The 24,001-nt window shown below is 36.6% G+C and overlaps 1 protein-coding gene across 3 annotated transcripts in view; it reads right to left on the bottom strand.

Annotated features, from left to right (window-relative positions):
• Positions 1–24,001, bottom strand: part of SEMA5A (semaphorin 5A) — a 312,341-nt gene that overhangs the window by 29,608 nt on the left and 258,732 nt on the right. For all 3 annotated transcript variants that reach the window (XM_053986784.1, XM_053986799.1, XM_053986790.1), the window contains one exon: positions 5,285–5,510. In XM_053986784.1, the coding sequence (XP_053842759.1) occupies positions 5,285–5,510 (226 nt within the window). The remainder of the gene's footprint in view (positions 1–5,284; positions 5,511–24,001) is intronic.

The following is a 24,001-nucleotide window of genomic DNA, read 5'->3' as shown; positions in this document are numbered from 1 at the left end:
TTACCAAGAGGCTCATTTTCAGTTGTTCAGAAATCATACTCCAGTAACAAACTGCTGCACACTGTGGCTAGAAAAGGGGATTTAACTACTTGATCCCAGTACAATTTTAAAAAGCAGCTGTGCTTCTCTAAGGTGAAAAGTTCCACAAGTAACAGCAGGTACTGCAAAAACTTCAGTACAAGCAATCACAGTGATTTTGTGGACAAAATAACCATCAACTTCTAAGATCATGGAAGACAGAAGAGATGAACTGACATCTAAACAAAAGACTCTCATTTTAAGCACTTCTGCTTTGTACAATATCAGTGAAATTATGGAGAAATTAGTACTGCCCTGCTGATGATTTACTTATTCCACAATGCAAATATAACTGAAAACAACTGCCCGATTAATTTACATAATTCTGATATAAACCAAGATGATTTGATGATTTATAAGTAAATTTTTTAAAACTTTTTGGTTGAATTGAAATAGCTTCATAAATCCACAAGAAATCAATCCTCTCTGAAGACATGTCAACATGAAAGTCATCTGCCCTGACTAACACGGGAGAAAAAAAAAAATCTGCCTTTGCAAAAGCTTGTAATGAGACTTTGGTTGGCCTGATTCTGCTTGAAAACTGGAACACTCTCAGCCAAGTTCAATTAATTTGCCTTAAAAGTGAGGCTCTATTAAAGCACACAGTTTAATAATAATTCCCTAGTCTAGCCTGTGGCTAAGTAATACAGCCCTAAGTAAGAGAGAAGTAGCTGTGACATCTGATAAATTGTATGACTTGACTGATTTATGACTTATGACCTCCAGTTCCAACCAAACAAAGAAAATTCAATTATCCAAGCAGTCTAGGTTCATGACTTTAGGAAAAGATGATCTGAAGCCAAAATTCAGGTATCCTGAATCATTTCTAAATGACAGCATGAAACACTGCTTGAAGTGCAGAGGTAACAAGGATAAGCAAAGATTGTTTCAGTGTTGTCAGTTTCTGAAGATAGTCTGCAAGTTATTTGACAACATTATTGAAGCATAAAACTTCTATAACTTCAGGCCTAAATACCTATAACTTATAAAAAACTTTATAAACCTTCAAAACATAGTAAAATTGAAATAGTAAAATGTAATGGCAAACATTAATGCAATGCAAAGACAGCATATTTTAAAAACCCAAAGAGTATGCAGATGGAGGATGTCACATTAGCATGGTAACTTTATTTCTTGTACATAGCTTTTCTGTTTTTAAGTATTTAACCCCAAAGTTACACTGAGTTGTACTTTTTCAATCAAACTTGAATTTGTCACCAAATTCAGTTCTAACTTCATTTTAATTCATTTTGTTCTTACTCAGAATACCACAGCTTAGCTTCAGTATGCCAGTATAAGAGATAACATCTCAAAATATACTCCTCCTGACTACAGGACATTCCTGATTATCAGCACATGTTCCATTCTGTAAAAAATTCTGAATGCACTATAGATTTCCTGTGGGTAACACAAGGAAAGATTTAATCAAACTTTTCATGAGAGATCATAGCCACTAGAAGAGTAATTCAGACAAAGTCACATCCTGCCTTCACAAATAACCATTGTTATGCGGTTTGAGATAGAGGAAGCAGCAACAACTAGGAATCTAGGTGCAGATTTCCAGGTGCCTGGGAAAAAAAAAAAAAAAGGAAACAAAAGACTCTTTAAGACTGAAATGACTCAAATTAGAAGTATTGCCTTTGTTAATTCCCTTCAGAAGGTATTTTGGAAGTTAACTTGGTCTAACTCTGGCCATGTCAAAGTCAAGTGTCTTCTCTAAGCCCACCATTGCTGTCTGAGTTGCACACCATGGAAAGAAGGCAGTATCTATCTCCAGAGGGTGAACTGCACCCATTATAACAGATGCTTATCTTCAATGGATCCCTCAGTCCTCAGGGTGCTGAAGTTCTCTTTGCAGACTGCTATAGAGTCTAGACTTTGGTAAGATAAATTCAACCTAGAAATATCAGGCAACTTCATACCTTGTGAAATATTTATCTCTGGGTTAAAAGATTATGTTCCCAATAAAATTATTACTGTTTATATATCAGATAATCTGACAGAGAGCCAGCATGTTTAATATAGATATTTAATATGTTTCGTAAGTACATATTAAAGCCTAGGGTAATGTAATTTCTATACTCTGAATGCTGGATTGTACAGACAGTGCATTAAGATGTACAATGTGCACAATCTCCTTCAGTTTATTTGAAATAGCTGTCTCTTTCCTATCTGAGCATTATATGAAAACCCAGAGGCAGGGAACAAGATTTATTTTTCTTTCCTCCTAATCAAACTTCAAATCAGAGAAGTATGAATACAGTCTGCAAATACTATTGCTTACTTGATTGAGATAGAAATCTTACCACACTCAGGAGGAGTCTAGTGGGTTTCTGGCAAGAAGTTCTATCTCTAAGCCCAGACTGCAAAGAAAGTTTGCTTTGCTAGAATCTGACAGTGAAACATGATTCTGTTTAACACGGCATGACTATAGTTGCACAGTGGGAGATTATAGGCAATGAGAAAATTTCTAACAAATGGCTCCTATCTGCAAGGAACAGAGAACTGATCTCTGCAAAACACATCTTTGGTAATGAGGTATGCCAGGCACTCTGTACCAGAATTAATCTTTCTGTAAAAGACAGAAAATTGCTACAATTCAACATGGAGATAATGAAAATAATGTTTCACAGCATCCAGGCCCTGATCAGGTGGAAGTAAGTTATGTTTTCTTGCTATCTAGGTAAATAGTGAAGGTGTCTGCCACAATTCATGGTTTCCCATTCTCATGACTTCCCTCTGTCCCAAAAGCTACAGCTACAGCTACATGACTCTTATGCATGTATTTTCTTCCAGTAAAATCAAGGAGCAGTAGAATGGTGGTGTGTTGGCCCACATCTAAACCTGGGAGCAGAGAAGTGCTCCTGAATGTTGCAGGGAAGTGCTCCTGAATGCTGCAGTTTAGAAGCAGTCAGCAAGTTTCATCTCATCAGCAAATCAATATGGTGCCCCCTCACCCCTCCCTCAACAAATGTTCCACTCCATACTGTTCTGACATCCATAATCAGAAAATGACTAAGCAAACAGTCTTAAAATAAAAGGTGTTATTTTCACCATAAGTGTATTGGTTAATGCAGCCACTTGGAACACCGATCGAGTTTCACCTTTCATTACAGAATAATTAAAGACTCACTGGCCAAAATGAATCAAAGAATGAGCACAAATTAATGACAAAGCCATTAAGGGCACTCACTAGGAAGAACAGACAGATGTATAATAGTTTCTGCCCTGTCAAGTACTCAATTAACTACTTAAATATTGAGTAGTTTTGGGATTACTCAGCAAAAATCCTTCACTGAGACGAACATTTCTATTACTATGCAACAGGGTTAGGGTCATGCACATACATTGCTCCAATGATGAATTATTTCCAAATGAATCAAAGCAGCAGCTTCAGCAAGATGCAACAAAAAAAAAAAAAAAAAAAAAAGCACAATGCCAGGAAATTCAGGAGTATTATGTTCAGAGGGAAAAAAAATCTTCAAGTTAATCAGGCAAAAAATGCACCTGAACCACCATCCCCGCCCCCATCACTTGCACACTTAAAAAATGCTTTATTTAACAAATTTTAGAGTTTGTTACTTCTGCCTATATTCTGCAGGAGTCAGATTATGCATCCAGCTCTAGGAGAGGTCTTATGATTGTGACTTCAGAGTAAGAGAGGTGTCTCCACGCCAAGTTTGAATTTCTTGCAGCAATGTTATCTATAACAAACTGGCTCTTCTCTGGTTTGCCCTACTGACCTCCTCTCTTGTCATGCATTGGCTCTTGTATACTCCTTTCTTACATGCTGCCATTTCAGCTGTCAAACCAGATTATACCTAGATTCTCCTGTAGTTTTTTTTTCCTGTAGCTTTTCTACTTGTGATAACTTTCCCAAGTCTGCACTACCTGGTGAGAAAAATATTCTCTTTCTCATTTAATCTCATGAAATTTTAAACGTGTATCATCCATGTCTGAGTGCTGAAAGACAGCAAAAAGCAGCAGCACCACCCTGAAGTCTCATTAAGGGCAAGAGACAGGTCATACACCAATCCTAGCAGAGCAAAATCTTTGCTCAATAAAGTCCTAAATTCAGTTTGGATGAAAACAGAACAGAAGAAACACTTGTGACAAGAGTTGCTCCATGCCAAAATCTGCCTTGCTATCCAGACCTAAGTGAAACCCCAACGTTTGACACTGTAGATTATCTGAAATGTGAATGACATAGAGCACAAAACTAAGTCTTATCTGGAGCACCATGGGTTTTGTTTTATGATTGCACACACTGCACTACTATATATTTCTTTAAAAAATTACTAATATCCTGCCCCCTCCAAAGAGACACAGATGCCAAGCAAAACAATAAAGGTTTTGTATGGGATGAGAGGGGGCGGGGAGGGATGATGGGGGGAGAAAATGGAAGTTTCTAGCACATTATCACAGAAGCCAACTATGCAGCCTCCCCCGCTACCAAAGCCTTGACATGTAAACTTAGTAAAGGCAGGAGCTTAAAACTGACTTTTACAATAGTTGGTCTGTCTGAAAAATACTGAGAATTAGAAATTTTGCCTAGTTTTAATTTTTTTATACATATACAAATCTATGTATTACTGATAGGAAAAAAAGAAAATTCTGAAACAAAATAATTTTAATTTAAAGACATCTAAATTTGAAAAAATTTTGAAGGAGTTTGGTTTTCAATCTCAGAAATAAACAGAACTTTCAATTACTAGCAAAAGCACAACATAAACTTTTATAATAGAAATCATCCAGTTCATAAACTCCTTATTTATTTAAACACCTGCATGAATCTTACAGTTGCTACTTTCAAACTACTGAGCAAAAGTTATTCTTAGAATATTCCATATTCTAGGAAAATATCCTGGAAATACGTCAATGTTGCACAAATTCACCCCTAGTAAAAGCTCAGGGGAGTATAAGGGGTAACAGAATCTTACAGGATCAGGATTACTATGAAGAGAATTAAAATAACCTGGCAAATCTCATAACTGGTGATGAAAGACACTGGCTTAGTCTGAATGATGGTGCTACATCCAGAAGAAATACAGGCTAGGCTCCCTACTGGGATCACTATGCCCTCCTTTTCATTATCAGTTCTGTTACACACAACACCAGCAAATAGGAACTTCCACTCTGTGCTGAAAATGGAACTGCAGGCATGTCACTAGCAGGGGGCATGGTGAGCCCATCTGGCTTTGCTCACCATCTGTGGAGCATCCGCTGGTGCCGTCGCTGGAGCAGTAGCGCATCTCAATGCGCTGCCGTCCCACCTCCAGCAGGTTTGGGTCAGGCAGGCGCGCCTTGCAGGTGTATCGGAAACGCTGCTCGTAGTGGCCACCGTTGTCTGAGATGTTCACCGGGGTCCAGGGGGTCCAAGGAGTTGTCTTTTTTAACTCTGGGCAGGCGTTGGTGTTACAAGGCTGATATTCCTGAAAGGTCATCATGAATATAATCATCAAATACAACCTTAAAAACACCCCAGAAACACTCAGTCAAAAAGACAACCCTTAAAAAAAAAAATCTTCTGATATTTTTTCAACATTTCTAATAGCATTGATCATCAATGAACTTTTAATACCAGTCTCAAGCTGAAAGTGTTTTTTCAGCTTCTATGCAAACACAGTACCACACTGCTAAAAGCAATGATATACCAGTGCAAATTTGATCTATCACATCCATAAAAACAGTAAAATCAAACACTCTACATACCATAATCAAGCATATCCTTTATAAATTAATAGCCCCAAGTAAGGTGAAGCTAAATATGCTAAAGCTTTTAATTAAGAAGAATTCTGATAAACTGCAAGAACATGTCACAAAACGGCAAATAATTCTTTGGTAACATCTAGTGGCATATGAAAAAGCAAACCACTGCCCATTTTGTATATTGCTTACATACTTCAAAAGGGACAACAGATAAAATATGTTTCATATTACAGATTCTGGCTCCCTGAGGTGCATGTTACTCATAGCTCCAGAATTGCTAAACCTATCTTCAGAAACAAATTCCCTGTGGAGTAATATGCACTAAAAGGAACAGATGACATTTAAGAAACCAATGCAGTATTCTCACAAATGCAGACTTGTCAGTATTCTCAAACCCCACAATCTATGCCTTCTGAGGAGTATCACCAAGGTCTGTAGGTCCTGCCTATTCATTTTCCAGAGCAAAATATACTTCATCTAATGCAAATTATCTGTAAAATATATGGACAAAATTAAACAACCATTGAATATCAGAATGAATTCACACTGACAAATTATTAAAGATGAAAATAATAGGCATCAGTGGGAAAACTTTTAAATTTTCTATCTACCTCTTGCCTGTAAGAGAGAGAGAAACTGAGCTCCTTCTGAAAAGGAGCCTATTAAAATTTGTTATTTCACTAAATACTAAAAAATAAGGAAACTATAGAAATAATGCTTTTATCATATAGTACAACCTCCTCCTTCCATAACCTCTACCCCAGTTGATACCATCATGTTCCAACAAGCAATAGATTATCTACTCCTCTCTTTTCATCTCATACTTTCCTCAGTCCACTGCCTCTTCTCACAGAGTCTAATTTACAAACATACCCAATTAGGTTTAGAGCAATCACTTTCAACCCATATTTTAATTTAAAGCCTATGTTGCTATTTTAAATCTAAAAGAAGCTTATTGTCTGAAAGCTTTTCTAATTTTTCCATCTGTAAGAGTTGGAAAAAAAAAAATCCACAGAAATCCCTGTCCCACTAACAGAGCGATACACCAGAGAACCCACCATTATGTTCAGGATTCTCAAGTTCTGAGGCCACAGACAACCTTGTGCTTGCACAGTTTTGTGTCACTTCATATATAAAGAGCTCTTAGCCCAAAGGCTTCAGCTGGGCTACTCTTGTTCCTTCCTGAGGGCTGTGCAAAGTCCTTTCCTACCTTAAAACTTTTTTATCACTTCTATGGCAACCACAAGTCATACTCAGGCACCATTCAGGGAAGATGATCAACCTTTCTGTGATCCGAGTGTCAGCCTGGTCTGGTTTCTGGATCAGAAGACAGCAAAGAATAAGCAAACTATCTGCTCCTAGGTACAACAGGGGAAGTAATTTCTCCATGCCTCCTCAGGAGTCTCTTTAAATCAGGTATGTTTTAGACTCAGGACAGAACACGTATGACTGTCCTCCTTGCAGCACATGAACTGTAAAAAAAGAAATAATTTAATCTGCCTTTCCCTCTCCTTTTTGTTTCTCTTTTTTCTTTTAAGATGTCTAGCACTGATGAGTCTATCACCTCCCCGGATCAGCTGTTCTGCTATTTAGTAATCCACAAAGCTAACAAATTGCAAGTTAATATGAGGCTGCATTTTCCCCTTAATTTAATTTTTCAGTCACTGAATTTTGCTGTGCTTTTACCAGTGATGCTGAGAGTGTTTCGTGTCCCAAACCTACAAAAAAATGTTCATGCCCAAGTACCCATACATAATGATAAACCTAGCTTAATTTGTTAAACCTACACAGGATTTAAAACCTGATCTCCAGGTCCTGTGCACCCCAATGTCTTCTATTTGTCCTATTTCTTCATTTTCCTTAAGACTGGACACCAAAATTGGACTTGGCATTCTAGAAGCAATCTTATCAATACAGCATGCAAAAGCAATCATCACTCCATTTGTCTGACAGTCTGACTTTAATATGCACATTATTGCATTAGTGCTTTTTCCTTCAACAACATTGTACAAAGAGTCTAAGTAGACACAATTATCTTTGATAACCTGTCTTTTTCTAAATCACAGCTTAACAACTACCTATAGATTTTTATCCCATGCAAAAGGCTGGTAGTATTTGGCAATATTAAAATATGTTTTATTAGCTTCTGCAATTATCTAACATATTATTTACTACCTCACCAATCTCTCAAACTTTAGTCCTGCTCAAACTTTACTGAAAATGTCTTCTATCACTGTCTAGACTGTTGATAAAAATGTTAAGTGCTATTGACACAAGAACTGATTTCAGGCAGACTCTACTAGACACGGTAATTTATATCTGCCCATTGACACCACATTTTTCAATTTGTCAATGAACCAGCTTTTAATCTATTTAACATTTGTCACATATTTCAGTTTTCTGAATCAAATTATTTTCTGTTGCAAAGGTAAATGTCTTGGAAGAGGAGATGTGCTGTATTACTTTCAAACATCTTGAATCCCAAACTCTTTTTTATTAGCAAGTAAGCAGGAAAAAAATCAATCAGTATAGTAGCTACTACACTTTTTATTTCAATATAGTCACAACAGTCTAGAAGTTTCAGTTCTTCATTTCCTATTGATTTTTGTACTGGTATTTTTCAGTCAAAACCAAAAGCTGCTAGAAATATGAGGGCTTTCTTTATTAGAAATGGCATAGAAAGGTGAGGGTCATGTAAAGCAGAATATGTGATGTAAGTAATGAACCCTTTGTCAAATAAATATAGCTAGTAGAGGAAGAAGTTAATTTAGAGGCAACATATTGAATGCTGCTTTGCTAACACACTTCTGAGATGAACACATCAGCTCCCTTGCTTCTAGAAAAACAGACTGCCAGTGTTCAGTATGCTTCAGGATGTGTAGTCCCTTCATACACCCTGACAGAGAGCATTCTCCTATGCTGTTACCAGCATAGAAAGAACGATCCTCCTGAAGAGTGTCTGTGAAGACCATTTGTTAGCTTTTCTTTTCTTCTTGCTTGTTGCATAGCTTATATGAAAGTTTGACTGCTGTCATGCTTATCTATTCAACCACTGGATAATAACCATGAAAGGCTCAGAAAGCTGGGGAAACAAAAGTACATGTAGTTCAACTGGAGAATATTTACAGCAGTAAATAATCTCTCCAAGAGAAAATTCAAAGGACTATTGCCAGAATGGATGACTCCTTGGAGTTCTGGCACTAATAATGAGCTGGCAGAGCCCTCTGGCTTCTCTCACAAACACCGAGTGCTGCACTGCTCTACTGACTACCACGTCTGCCACAGAGGAATCAAAAACCGCACGGTGCTCGTTGAGAGCATCGATGTGATGTGATGCTGCAAACTCTGGTAAAAGCAGAATAATGAACTTGCTCTGAATCGCCTCAGATGTGGAAGTGAGGAAAGGGGGAGAGAAAAGCCATATTGATTACACATGGATATATTAAGTGCTGCTAGCATGAAGACATAGTCTAATGGGAAAGGTTTGAGAGGGAAGAGAGAGGGAATATGGAAACTGATACCTCTGCTTGGTTTATCCTCCTCTTATCACCTTGTCCAATGCTTGAACGATTTACCCAAGAGGGATTTCAAGACTATGGCCCTCTCAAAAGCAATTCTATCAGCTAGAATCATGGACACATTAATCAAGTAACCACAGGTAAGTCTCAGACGAATAAAAGTCTCAGATGAAACACTGAGGTCTCATCTCAGTGGTAAGACAGAGCTAGAAAAGCAGTGAGGCACTCTGCTTCAATAGCACTGCTGAGAAGAACTGAGACAGCAGCTGCTAAACTCCGCCTCTGACATTCCACATAGACTGCAGGGAGAGATGGGGTCAAGCTCTCCTGCAGGATTCTCTTGATACTCAGAGAAATACTACAGGGGCTCAGGTGATGGATTATGCACATTAGTCCTCAGGGTACGCTTGTGGACTCAGAGTAATAATTACTTGAGGCCAGTTACAGACTCCAAAAATATCATTGCAATAGTTCAAGCTTAACCACATTCCCAAAGTTCTCTTTGCAAGTTGCTCAAAAACTTATGGCCTAATTCACCATATTGTGGCTTTTAGTTTAGACTGGATTTAGCCAGTGGAGAGAGTTGAATTTAGGCCTGGCTATACCTGGTAAAGATGCAGTAAAACTTGTAAGACTAAATTTTAGGGTGCAACTCAACATTGCAGTTTTTTGGAGATCATTGGAAATTTTACATGAAATACAAAAATAAATACATACCTCAAAAATGCATGTATGTGAAAATGATAAATTTAAGTAAAAAATTATCATAAAGAATACTGGTGGTAATATGAGAAAAGGCATAATAAATTAAAATGATTATTTGGAATCATATTATATTTGGAATCATAGATAATGATTATGCTATTAAGCAGCTACTTTGCTTCTGTCCTTAAATAGTACTCTCTAGTATTTTTGCATAATGGAAAAATAATATTAATATCATGCTTTCTATCAAGATGTATTTGGAATTATTTGATTATATTATTTTAGAAAAGGACAAGCAAAATGTAATTTCAAACTAGAGGAGAGTATTGTTAAATAACAGTGTACAAAACAACAAAACTCACTGTTTTCTCTGGAGGACAGGAGAAAACTGGCTAATTTTTTTCTGCCTCTGCAGAGCTACTTTAGTCAAATTCCTAAAAATTTTGAGAATCTTTGAGACTTTTACTCCTAGTTTAAGTTTGATTTTAAGTAACCAAAAAGCATGATACTCTGATATCTCCTTACAAAAACAGGCCAAAATATTATCTACATTTGAAGCATATTTTTTTTCATTACAACCAGAATTCAGATAGAGAGTTCTATTTGCATTTATGTGTTTGTATTACGGAGGGATTTCTCTTAACAAGCTCTTATTTCTTTGATACATATAGTATGTCTGTATGGAATACACATTTTTAGTTCTCATCACTGTTTTTCTTTCTCACCTGTTAGTGTGACAGACAAAGCAGCTAAATCAACATTGACGGTGCATTTAAGTATTTTCAGTCCAAGAGTCATCCTTTATGATTTTCTTTCAATGTTGTATTAGTTCTGAAATATTTTTTGAATCACCAATCAATCCATTGGTTAAAAAATTTTTGCTTTTTGTTCCATCATGCTAAAATTCAATTTGACTTGCCCGAAGTAATTCTTCAGGTATTAAGACCAGTAGAAAAGAGCGTTGCTGATTCATAAATTGAATGGTGTAGAAAGTCTGTCACCTGAGACAAGACAAGCCTGTAAGATATGAGAACCTCAGCCATCTCTCAGTCTTACAATCATATAAGAGATGAGTCTCTCAGCCATCTCTCAGTCTCTGAGTTTGCCACAGCAATACATAGTTAAAAGAAAGGATAGCTCTCACATGCAAGCAAAACAAAGGCCTAACCAAATGCAGCAGGGCTATAAAACTCCAGAGAAAAACAGTTCCCATGTAGAGAGGGCCTTGTTTACACATCAAAATGTAAGTTCTCTGAAGGACTCTCTCTCCCCAAGAACCAAAAGATTGAAAAAATTTATCTTCCCATGGTTGAAAAAAGTTTTTGGAGTGCACAAATCCACCCCTTTCCTCTTTCTACCAACCATTTGTGTAACTCCCCACTCAAAAGCTACATTTTGTGTCAAACTCATCAAACTTTTGTGAAGGAGATTGCTACTACTGAAAACGACTGTTTTGCAGGTAAGTTGCTGCTTAGATCGGTGTCCAGGGATCATTTTCTCCAGCCTATAATCAGGAATCCTATTGTAAATTCCATCTTGTCTGTGGTTTTGTATGCAGTGTTACAATCAGGCACATAATAAACATGCCTCTTGTTCTAGCAGCTCCATTGGGAGGTGGGAACCACTAAAACTGAGGGATGAGAAGCTGGGGATGCCACCACTTGAACCCAGTAAAATTTGAGAAAACCAGAAGGGCCTGTCAGAGGACTCAATTACAGAGTCAATTATTTTTGCTCTGAGTGTTGTCATTTAGACTGCAAAGAAAAGAAGTATAAGATATTATTGACCTGATGAAAACAGAACACACAGGACCATAAATATTCAAGGCTGTAAGGCTGAAGGGATTGTCCACTATAAATGACTGCGTGGATTTACCAGAACTGACTCAAAAGTGATTTCTATATTGCCACATAGTGAAGGCCTCAACTGCAGTAGGAAAGCCAGGACCAAAATCTGAGCAACATCATGACAAGTAGGTGGTGAAATATAAATATCATTAAAGGAAAATGATATGTTACTAATAAATGAATCAAACTTAATCTTTTCAACTTTTAAAATCAGCATGTAAATAGCAGCCTTGAAATACATCTTTATAAATTTAATTGTAAGGAAAGAGAATTCAATTTTACCTTCAAAATTAGGAATGTGTCATTTGAAAAGACCAGGAAAAGAGATGTAGCTTCCCTGATCACTCAGTACTTCAGAAGTGGGGAAAAGAGGTTGTTCAAAATTCCATTTTGGGAGGTATGATCGGTAAGTGGGAAAAAAGTGAGTTCCTGCAGCTCAAGGAGTTACTGCTCAGCTGGGCCATGCTAACAATCTGTGCATGTGTCTTCAATCATTACAAATGCAAATGCAAAGGAAGGAGGATTAAGTCAGATGGAAAACGGGTGATTTCTTTTGCTATAATAACTCAATTGTTTGCAATTAGTTTCAAATACTCTTACGGAGAAGCTTAACATTTTAATGTATGCCCTATAATTCCTGACAAAAATCTTCTAAATTGCTGAAACAGTTATTATTAACTTAAAATATATTTTTTAAACTGCTGGAAATCATGGCTATCCTAGTATTTATTAACTAAGAGTAAAAATTTTAGGAGATAATCCAATAGTCAAAAAGATATAAAAAGGCTATCAACTCATCAATTTTAGAGAGCACTGCTTTATAATCACTGCAAATCTGTTATCACTAATAAATTACCTTCATCTCATGTTTTCCTTCATGTAGGTTTCTAGAAAGACAAAAAGAGCTATGTTCTTGTTGTAAAAGGAGATCCCTAACAACAGGTTTTTATACACCAAAAGTGGAAGAAAATCTGGAATTTCAGTTTCCACAGGCAACACTAGAGTTACTTGGCTAGTTTGTGACCTGGAAAAAGTTTGATTCTTAGGTACCTGATGCTTAGATTCACCCAATGCTTCAGTATTTGTCAATGTGGCAAAATGGCTCCTTTCTTTAACAAGGCAGTTTCAAATTAGGCACAGCCGTAAAGTAGTTCTTAAAATGTTCACACTGAGGACACATTTACTTGCATAATATTTAAATGTGAAAAATCAACTGTGTGAAAAGCCTACTGCCAAGTAATGCAGAAAATTAAAACAGTCATTATTATTTTATATCCATCCAGAGATCACTCTTTCAGATACTTAGTAATTTATCCTCAATCATTCATTATATAATCAGTGCAGCCTTATATTGAAATTAATGCTTTTACCAGCCTACAGTTCATCATTGATCTTATTTTCTAAAATGAGACAATCTTTTAGGTTCAGCTGAACTAGCACATTTTAGGATCAAAATCTGAGGGGAAAAAATGCAGCCACTAATTACTGGTACATTAAAACTGACCTGATAGTGTCAAAGTATTAGCTGCTTATGCAATAATTTATACAACAAGCATTCAATTGCAGCTCATTTACTTGTTTTTTTTTGGGTTTTCCCACATCAGTTATAAAGATCTATAAATTGTGTTTTATTAAAAAATGGAAGCAGAATTTGAGAAAATTAATTTTGGGAAGAGTTGAAGCCTCATTTTGCTCTGAAAAGCTGATTATCATAATATACTTACTGTATTTTTCACTTAAAGGATGACTTAAATGATAGACCAATCACTGGAGGGAAAAATCCAGAAAAGTCACACTCCTGAGATAACACTTAAAATGTTACAGAAGTTACTAAATAACAAATGTGTAAGTGATGGAAATGGTAGAAACTGAATCGATGAGGAGCTATGAACTTTAATTCAGAGTTGCCAGACCAAACCTAGGAGCTGCAGTAAAAAGCAGAAGTGCTTGCTGAAATGTGTTCAACTGTGGAAGTATTTAAACCCATTGGAAATTGATTTAGACACACAAAGACACAGGTTCAGAGATTTTGATCACTGCACTTTCTGATGAGGTAGCAGAAAGGCTGTGATCTGCACTTCTGAAAAGGAAGTCAGTAAGGGATCTGAGTATGGATTTGGAAGCCCAGTGAATATTGCAAAATCCAGCTGCCAGATCCATCCAGCCCCAGATGGTTTTTATCTCATCTTCAAAACCACCAAATACCAGAAAGTTCTAATCATCTACTCAGAGGAAATTCGAAGATGGAAAGTTAATGTGCATATGAAAATCTGTATCTTCACAGCTCAAAGGCCACTCCTCTGTGTATAAGTGAAAGGAGAGAAACAAACACATCTCCTATTCCCCAAATTCTTTTAAAGCAATGTTGAAAGACTGGACACCATCTATGGCAAGTAGGTATAGAGGTAGGTTAAAAAGAATCCATTGTGCTATAAACATCTTTTTCAGGCCTTGACCAAGGCCTGTGGAAGCAAACTGAACAAAAAAATGCATTTAAGCACAATTTCATATGTTATCATAGCACAAACATCTGCCTTTCCCCAGGGCAGAAGTTACAGCTGAGCTGACAGATGTGACTGTGTGCCCACACCTCAGTCACCGCTGTTACAGTCAAGTAGATAAACACAAAATCATCTTCAGTTATAGCTTTTAATCACTCTGACAAGGAAGCACTGCAACCAAAAAAAGCCAACATATTTGTTTCTGCCAACTCTGCTATGGGAAAACATGACCTTTAGTAAAAGGGGACATCTGAGCTAGTTAAATTGCTGTAGCAAGCATCAGTTTAACTCATGTGTTAGAGCCCCTGGATATGGGGGGAAAAAATACCACAAAAAGTAAAAGGACAATCAAAGTAATAGTATAAAATTTTGCAAGTTGCTGCTTGAAAAGCAGAAACATAGAAACAGGTATTTGAAAATTATGCCTCTAGTTGTGATAATAAATGTAAATTCAAATTACCTGCAAATTTTCACGCTTGCGCTTAACATGCTCAATAAGTGAAACTGCACAGACAATTATAAATATACGATTGTCTGTCATTTTCTCATGAGTGGGTATTAATTTCTCAAATCATGTACATTTAACACAGGATTCAATTTCCCAAATGCATGGCTCTGTTGCCATTTTAAATGTTGTGGGTTATCTCACCCAGCTTCCAAATTTTCCTAAAAGCATATGGGTCTCTCACATGGCCTCTGACGTATCTTCGCTACAACTTTCACCCAGAGGTTCACACCCCCTCTAGCTTCCCAAAAGCAACACATGTCTCTGTTTAGGCAAATCTGCCTACTGCCTTTGTATCCACCAATGGTACCTGTCATTTTTCAGAATCACATCAGAACTGAAACTCCTATTTCACATTTTCAATTTAATTTGTGTCAATCAGTAAACCTCTCTCTATAAACCAATTCCTCTCATACAACACTCTTTATTCTTAGACATTTTAATGCTCTTGGTTTTATATAAAGTTTATTTACAAAGCATTTCATTTGTCTACATTTTATTTTTGAAGCTCTGTGTCTGCAAAGAAAACACTTTTTGATCTTCAGCCAGTTCCTGGTAAGACAGATGTTTCTGAAGAAAAAAAAAGCATTACTTGTGTGCTGGCTTCATACTATGCTCTATTTCCAGCATGAGGAAAATACAGCAAAAATAACTGTGGGCTTCCTTTGCACCTCCTCAAATAGGAGCTGTTCTGTAGGTGGCATGACCCTGGTGTAAAACAGATCAGATTTTAATTGACAATCGCCTGTGTGTTTCAGCTCAGGATTTCTGAACACTGTGCTCTGCTGCTCTGGGGAAATTCCTTAGGATTAAAGCACTTTCCTTTTACACCTTGTTTGATGTCTCAGCAGAAAGGCTAAATACTGTATAGAGGCAAGGTGGCACTGCTAAAGACATTGAAACCAGAAAGTTAATGAAGAAAACAAAAGGAGGAGATTATAGACTGTAAAAAAAATCATAGGAAAGAAAATACTCTGGTAATGAAAATAAACTGACCAGGAATAGAGTCTGGTTTCCTGATAAAATTAAATCGAAGCACAGTTCAAATGGAGCATTTTATGAGTTTCAACAAGTTGGACATATAACGATATATATTTTCTTAACACAATACTCATGAGAGCTCTTAAAGAAGGACTTTACTACTTAATGTACACACAGGATCCTTAGCTTCTCTTTATACACAGCTATGCTCATCTCAAGTCTTGTTGCAAATCAAATTTCTGCATGCCAGCTGTGCTCCATTTCTTGACATAACATTCACATAAACTCATTTATGAGAGGAAGAAAAAAAGGAGATGAGCAAGGATTGATCCATACTGCAGTGATCAAATTGGGCAGACTTAAACCCCCAGTTTGTCAGTGAATATGACATCTACTAAATTTTTTCTCTTCAACATAACAGAAAAAGGACATAAATAGCTAAAAGCTACAAGAGTTGAGTTACATGGCAGAGATTGGACAATTTAACTGTGGCACGTGCCTCCAGGATGCTGAGGCTGCAGACTGCCATTGGGTACTTAGGAATGCCGTGCTTGCTTATCAAAGCAATATGTGAACAAACACACATTAACTTATTGGAAAAGAGGAATGGCTAATACATGATGTTGTATTTCTAATATTCCTAGCAATGTGGAGAGGACTTACTGCCTGTACTTATGTAACCATGACTGGAATATACAAGTGAAACTCATGTGGCAGAATTTTAGCTCAAGGTCAGGATGTGTGCCCTGAATTTACACAGTAGACTTTATAATACAGGCTTCATTTTGACAGGTCTGTAAGCATACCATCAACTCTTTGTTATTTTCAGAACAATGACACTAACAGCTGGAAAATAAAAATGTTAGTGTTAGTAAGACAATAATAAAAATATAATTTTCCTAAAAATGGCAATTTGCTCTGTGTAAGTATTTTGTATTCACACTGTGATTTTAAATTTGAAATGTCTAGCCTTTTAAAAACATTCTGGCCTGTCAAATAAAACTTTCAAAGCAAGTTTGATGAGAACTATGCTGCTGGAGCAGTCTGTCCTTGAAGGATTGCACTCTGTGGGAGGGACCTGATGCAGGAGCAGGGGAGGACTGAGGAGTTCTATCCCTGAGGAGGAAGGAGCAGCAGAGATGATGTGTGATGAGCTGACCTCAGCCTCCATGCCCATTAAGTTTAGCCTGGAAAGAAGGGAGAAGTGGGGGAAAGGTTCTTTTATAATTTGGCTTTAAATCTCATTACCTTACTCTGATTTGACTGGTAAAAAAATAATAAAATAAAATAAAATAAAATAAAATAAAATAAAATAAAATAAAATAAAATAAAATAAAATAAAATAAAATAAAATAAAATAAAATAAAATAAAATAATTTCCCCAGTCAAGTCTGTTTTGCCTATGATGGGTAACCATGATGAGTAAGAGATCTCACCCTCTTCTTACCTCAACCCAAGAACCTCTTATTATATTTTCTCTTGCCTGCCAGGAAGAAGAGGGGAGCAACAGAGCAGCCTTGGCATCCAGCAAGCCTCAATGTACGACATGACAGGGGTGCAAAGGTAGCCTGAAGCTGTACGTATGCAAAGAGAAAATTATAGCTAGATTTTTGTGTTTTGGGGATTTTTTTCCAACTGGACAAGTTGGTAAAGTATCCTTCTCTCTGACAGCTTTCTCTAATACTCAGGAATTTGTCACCAAAATATAGACGTTCGCAGGAAAAGAAATCTTTCTTCTAGATGCTCAAAGACAAGGCAACACCAGTAAGACCAGTAAGGGTAGAAAATGGGCCAAAATAGGTAGGACAGGCAGTCTGCTTTGTTTCTTGTTTTTCCTTAAGAAGCCTAGGAAAACATCCTTAAAGGGAAAAAAAAAAAAAGCAATAAAGATAATGACACTGACCTGTTTGCATATCCATAGGAAGTACTTCACTTGACTACATAAAATAAAAGCAGTTACAGATAAATAAATGCCATTGATAAGAAAATGCAGGTGTTTGGTAGGAATTCAGGGATGAAAGTGTGAGAGACTGCAAACAGTCCCTGGGATCCAAAGGGAGAGGGAAGAAAGAAAAGGACAGAATGGAATTTTCAATCGTCTTCATGCAGATAAAATTCTCGGAAATCCTCAAAGGGAAGGCTTGAATGTGGCTTACTAAATGCTAATCCACCTACTTACACTGTTGCAGTTTTAAAAGAGCAAAAGAAATGGTATATCTTTCAACTTTTAGTTCTGTAATTCATAAATGTGTTTATGTCGGACTTAAGTTTTGATCACAGCTTCTAGTACATTTTAAAACAGTGGCTTCTCATCAAGGCGTAGGTGTTTTAGTAAATATTTTAGTATCAGTGATAATGAGGTACAGAACATGCTGTTCAGTTAAGGCTTGGTTTATAAAAGCAATCACTCTGCAGACACTGAATGATACATGAATTCTCTGTCTTAATGGATCCCAGCACTATATGAAACTAAGCCTTTCAACCCAGGTACTTTTGTACCAGAGAGAGGCATGAGAGAGATGCCTAAAAGGATTTCAGGAGGCAGGAACAGTACATATAAATTTACTAAGGATTTGTTTAAGGTGTACAAAATCATGGATCACTACCCAGCTTTCTTAACTCTTAACATCCAGTATTGCTTGGACAAATTGTTTCAACAGATGCTAATTTGGAACAGAGCTTTTTTTACTTTGCCTTTTGCTTTGTCATACAAGCAAATACATGTCATACAAGCAAAATAATATTTTTGTAGATGTTTTGCCACCTAAGATTGCCTCTCTGTCTCTCTGTGTTTAGACAAGTCTGTGAGAAGTCACAACTTTGAAGTTGTTTGTTTCTTGAACTCTAGCTGATGGAGCCAAACCACTTCTTAAATTATAGAAATGTTTTTTTCAATCTCATGACAAAGGAAAAAAAAGTTAATGTGATCACTTTGCAGGATGACAAAGAAAGTATCTGATTTTACCAAATGGAAAGTTCACTATCCATTTCCTTTGAAAGAACCTGTGGCAGATGCAACAGGGTAATTTTTTTTATTTTTAAACAAAGATTCCAGAAAGAATCAGTCCAACATGTCAGGGCCTTATCCTGCTCAGAGGCAAAAAGACATTTCATTTTGTATGTGTCAATGTTCCAAAGAGCATTATGCTAACACTTGAACACTTGTAGTCATATGGCTGCTCACATGTCTCAAAGATGACAAAACATTACAGAAAATGCAAATTCCTTTTTGTAGGATTCAGCGACATTAAATGCCAAGAAAATTTAAATCATTTAGTATTTCAAGTCAAATGAGAATAACATCCTCAAATACTTTACATGTCCATCACTCCTTCTGTCAAGTTAGCCTCAGAGAACAATTCTTAGCATAGGAGAAAACTGAGTGAAATACAGGAACAAAATCTTCTGCTAGAATAGTACTAAATGTGATTATTACACCCTAAAGTTGTGTTTTTTTCTGAAGAGATCCTTTCTTCTAGCAGGAAAGACAAGTGGGTGCAGAGATTGCTTGCCTTTCTAACAAACAATTCCTTGCTAGAGGGTCAATGGATTCACATTATGCCAACTTCAGATTTCCTTGAGACTCCATTAATGAGGTCCTGTGAGCCCCTTTCATACACTGAAGATTATTAATTTAAAAAAATTATATCATTTTAGGCAGAGGAGCTTAAGAAAAGCGATGAGAAGGAGACCTGTGTATTTTGTATCTACTTTAACTGAGTAATAAACAGAAGCATCTGGCTCAGAGGAGCTTTTGATCAGAACAGCAACATGTAATGTTAAGATTGTGTAGTTTTATTAGTACAGTGTATCATCTTCTTTCTGGCAAAGTGAAAACAAACATGAGCCTGCCTGGCACCAGAGCCAGTGAGATATGAACATAACAGTTGCATTTGATCAAGGGAGTCTCCTACTAATCAGCAGTTAAATGAGAATGTCCAATGTTCATTAGCAGGACCAAAAAACCCAAATGCATCTTTATTTGCCCACAGGATAAGGCTACTAGCCTAGCACTAAGAATCATAAGCTCATGGCATAAGTGATTTATCCCAGTGGATGTGAAGCCTACTGCATAAAACCCAGAGACAGCTATCCCAATCCTTAGCTGGAATGGGATTTCTGAAACATTGATGTCCACATGAAGGGACTTGGGTTTGAAAATCCAATGTTTTGGTTTTTTTTCATGGGTATGGCAAGTGCCATTAAATTGTCTGAGGAGCCCCTCTTGCATTCCAGCATGAATGGTCCACCTGAAACCTAAGCATAAATAAAGCACTAACATGCTTCCTAGCTTTGTAGCTCAGTAAATAGGGACTAAGTGCTGTTTGTACCAGGACACTAGGTTTTGCATTAAGCTAGGAAGGCAGGCTAAAGGACCTGCTGGGCTGTGCCTGAGCTCGAGCTGGCTTGCCTGAAGATTTGTTTTTGCAAGCAACAGCAATTATCTAATTACCAGATCTCTATTACCTGCTTTGTTTTAACTTTTCATCAGCTCTGTTATAATTGTGTGATGTAATGTCTACACCAATATATATATTTTGCAACTAATGGGCATTTGTAACATGTAGTTACCGAGAGCAGAATGACCCATTAGACCCTCTTAATAAAACACAGCACAGAAGCACAGAGGAAGCTTTGAAAGAACTGGCAGAGAGCAATACCTGAAGCCCAAGGGCTATAAATATCTCTGATGGCCAATTACTGGTCATCAAATGAATGCAACCTCAGGAGCAAGGTAAGTCAGGCCATTCTTCTCAAGCCTTGGGGGAGCAGAGAGAACAAAGAACAAGCACCCAACATATGTAAAACACACAGTAAATTCAGCTGCAATATGGACTTGCAAATCAACAAATAATAAGGAAGCCGTGAAGCCTCTTAACAAACATAAAAAAGATCCCAACCACATTCTAAACTGAGAAAAAAGAAATCATAAATATCCATGTCCTACTTCTGGCCAAGTGCTCAGGATACTGTCCAGTTGCTGTACATCCACCCCCAGACTGAAACCATCAATCCCCACATCGAGGGGTAGTGGGAGGGCCAGCCTAACACTAGAGAAAGGCAGAGACTAAAAAGTTTGTGTATTTAAGTTACCAGCACGTAATTTAAACTATTTGATAAGGCTGTTATAAATGTAAGAAACATTAAGACTGTAACCAGACTAAGATAAAATTCTTGGCTTCACATAAATGGTGTATCCTTTTTTGCCTGTAACACGATTGTAAGTGTTAGTAAATAGGTGGGAGTCCAAGCAATCTGTTCTCTAACTTAACTGCAACAAATTTCTCATAAAATACTTCACAGTTAAGAATATTTTCAAATACTCATGTGCAACTTTAACTCTGTTATTGTAACTAGATCCTGTATGGGAATGATTGAGTTTGCAACTTCATAATTTCCTTAAATGCAAACAAATAAATCTATCATGTTTCTTAGATGTAATTGTGATGAAGTCTTTACCAATATCAATCAACATATATGAAACTTATTTACCACTGTTATCTTTGAATTCAGAACTATAATACAAGAAAATGTGAAACAAAAATCCAGAAACTCTATATCTAAGCTGTCTTTGTTACCATGTGATATCAGCAAAAACCTATGAATGTCAGGGCCTGATTGTGATTATACAGTAATTATACTCATCTTATATAGAAGGTGCAAATAGGACTGTAAAATGGAAATCTCTTTAGAATGGAGTCTCAAGAAAATAATGACAACTACTGAAAAGGTTAAAACTTGCTTCTGAATATGTGGATGCTTTTGTAACAGTCTAGGAATTGTGTGAGGCAGAGACTGATATTCAATTTTTTGTTTTATGTGTTGTAATTTTTTTCCATGGAGCTTCAAACTTCCATTTTCATACCCTTTTCAGGAAAGAATCAAACTCAGACTTCTCATTCATTCATGACACTTCAACATTGGAGTGGGAAAAAAGTGACAGAAAGGAATCCTCATCAGCATCAAGTCATAGAGAATACTGTAAATCAAAAATTAAGTTCTGAGCATGAAGCCTTAATCAGGTAGAGGTACTCTTTCATCTGCAGGGCAGCCAGCCCTTAGATTAGCAGAGGTGGGAGGGAAAGCTCTTCTCCAACATTTCAAATCCCATCAATGGCTTAGGAAGTGAGGAGTAAACAATGGTTTCCCCTTTCTTTTTTATTTTTTCTACTTTTCTGAAAGAAGTGAAATTATTTACTTCATTTGCTACATTGTGAAGATCTAGCATGTAGTAATTTTTACCAACCAAAAAGATGGTTGGTGAATGAATTTAAGAATTTTAGGTAGTGGGAAGAGGAGAACAGTAATAAAGGTCCTGGCACGATTCAGTTCTTATTTCCTTAGTTCAAGACTTTACTGTGACATAAGCAAGCGGTGAATTGTGAATTTGTAGGATGTATTAATATAGATAAAACTGCATTCATCATACATTATCATTTTTTCACTTATTTCTCCCTCACCAATACATATTTTCAAGATTTATATGTAATTTTGAAACTATTTAAAAGATGAACTGAATTAAAAAAAAAAGCATTGAGAATTCTTTCCTCAAAATTTGCAGTATTTTTGCGTTATTTATAGTACTTTCAATCCTTACATGAGTACTATCTGTCCTAGACAAATGTAAGTGTAAGAAAATGGAGACATAACAGTTCAGAAAGTCAGGAAGGTGCTCTTCCTTGCAACAGGCATTACAGTCACTGTTCTTTGGTTCCTGATCAGAAAATAACAGCATTGTTATTAAACAAGCTCTTTAAGATAAGCCTTTATGTTTTCTAATGTGTTGTGGGGTTTTTTTTGTTTTTTTGTTTTTTTTTTTTTGTTTTTGTTTTTTTTGTTTGTTTGTTTGTTTGTTTGTTTGTGTTTTTTTTTGTTTTTTTTTGTTTTGTTTTGTTTTTTTTTTTTCTTTCTTGTTCAGTTTGTCTGTGTAACCTGGAATACTGCCAATATGATTCAGAAGTCCTGTTCTGCCATGTTTTTAATTATAGTTGGGACTGTGCAGGACTTATGCTGACTGTGGTACAAATTTTATTAGCAGTAATTCAGAGAAGCCATTCATGCTTTACTGCTTTTGATGAATGAAACAAACCCAGGCTCATGCAATGATTGGTATTATTCAAAGTATGAGAAATGAGAATTGAATTAAACCACTAACTGAAACAGGTAAAGTAATTCTTTACCTAAATTTCACAACAAAATGGCTTTCAGGAAATCTAGATGAGCATGAGTTCTCCAAAGAAGAGCCTGATCCCAGCAGGACCAATAGTGATTCAGTCAAGTCAGAGCTCAAAAATACTTTCAGACATTTTTAATCAGTTCCCTTTACCTTCTGTATCCTAGTAACTCAAACAAACCTGGATGAAGCTGCTCCCCAACACACAGGTGTCTGGTTTTGCACTCCCAATAAGCCTGTGCTACTGATTCTTACTAAAACTTTACAATACACTCAACTACCATGTACCATGTACTTCAGCGCTTACACACCTACAAAAATACCTATTTACAACCCAGAATATGCCTCAACTATGCCCACATGTGTATAGATACCTTCTCTAACTTCAACACTAACTGGAAGTTAGACTCCACTGCAAGATTTTAATTGGCAAGTGTTAGATGTAGCCTTTAAGGGCTTATCTGCTTTTCTGAAGTTAAAAAAAAGTTCTTCTGAGATGGTACAAACTCTCTAGCATTAAACCTCCAAGTTTCCTGTCACAGAACAAGTGTATCACATCCTCATTTACCTTTAAAAACTCACATCCAGAAAAGCACTGAAAATTGTAGTGTTTGTACTGTACACTTAAAAATCTACGGACATACGGTTTGTTAACTTTAATTAATAGAATTGAGCAAGCACGCATCCATTTAGGAAAAAACCTTTCTTTATGAACTTGTATAATCCCTTCACCACTTAAGAACACCAACAAACAAACCACAGAGCACTTAATGTTTCTCCAAGGAAAATGCAGGGAAGGAGTCAATTGGAACAGTTTTGTGTTCAAAATCATCTGTGAAGCATCAAAGTTATGTTCGTTGGCATCTGTGCTCCAGCTGCAGAGTTTAGAGCTTTTTGCTTTCTTAATCACGTTCCTTATTCCAATGAGTAAGTGGTTCTGTGCATTTACAGAGTACAAAGTTAATTCATCAGGGATTGCTCAT

This window comes from Vidua macroura, chromosome 1 (genome assembly GCF_024509145.1).
Source record: "Vidua macroura isolate BioBank_ID:100142 chromosome 1, ASM2450914v1, whole genome shotgun sequence".
Taxonomy (NCBI): Eukaryota; Metazoa; Chordata; class Aves; order Passeriformes; family Viduidae; genus Vidua; species Vidua macroura.
Note: the sequence above shows the minus strand (reverse complement) of the source record. Positions and strands in the feature narration are given on the sequence as shown.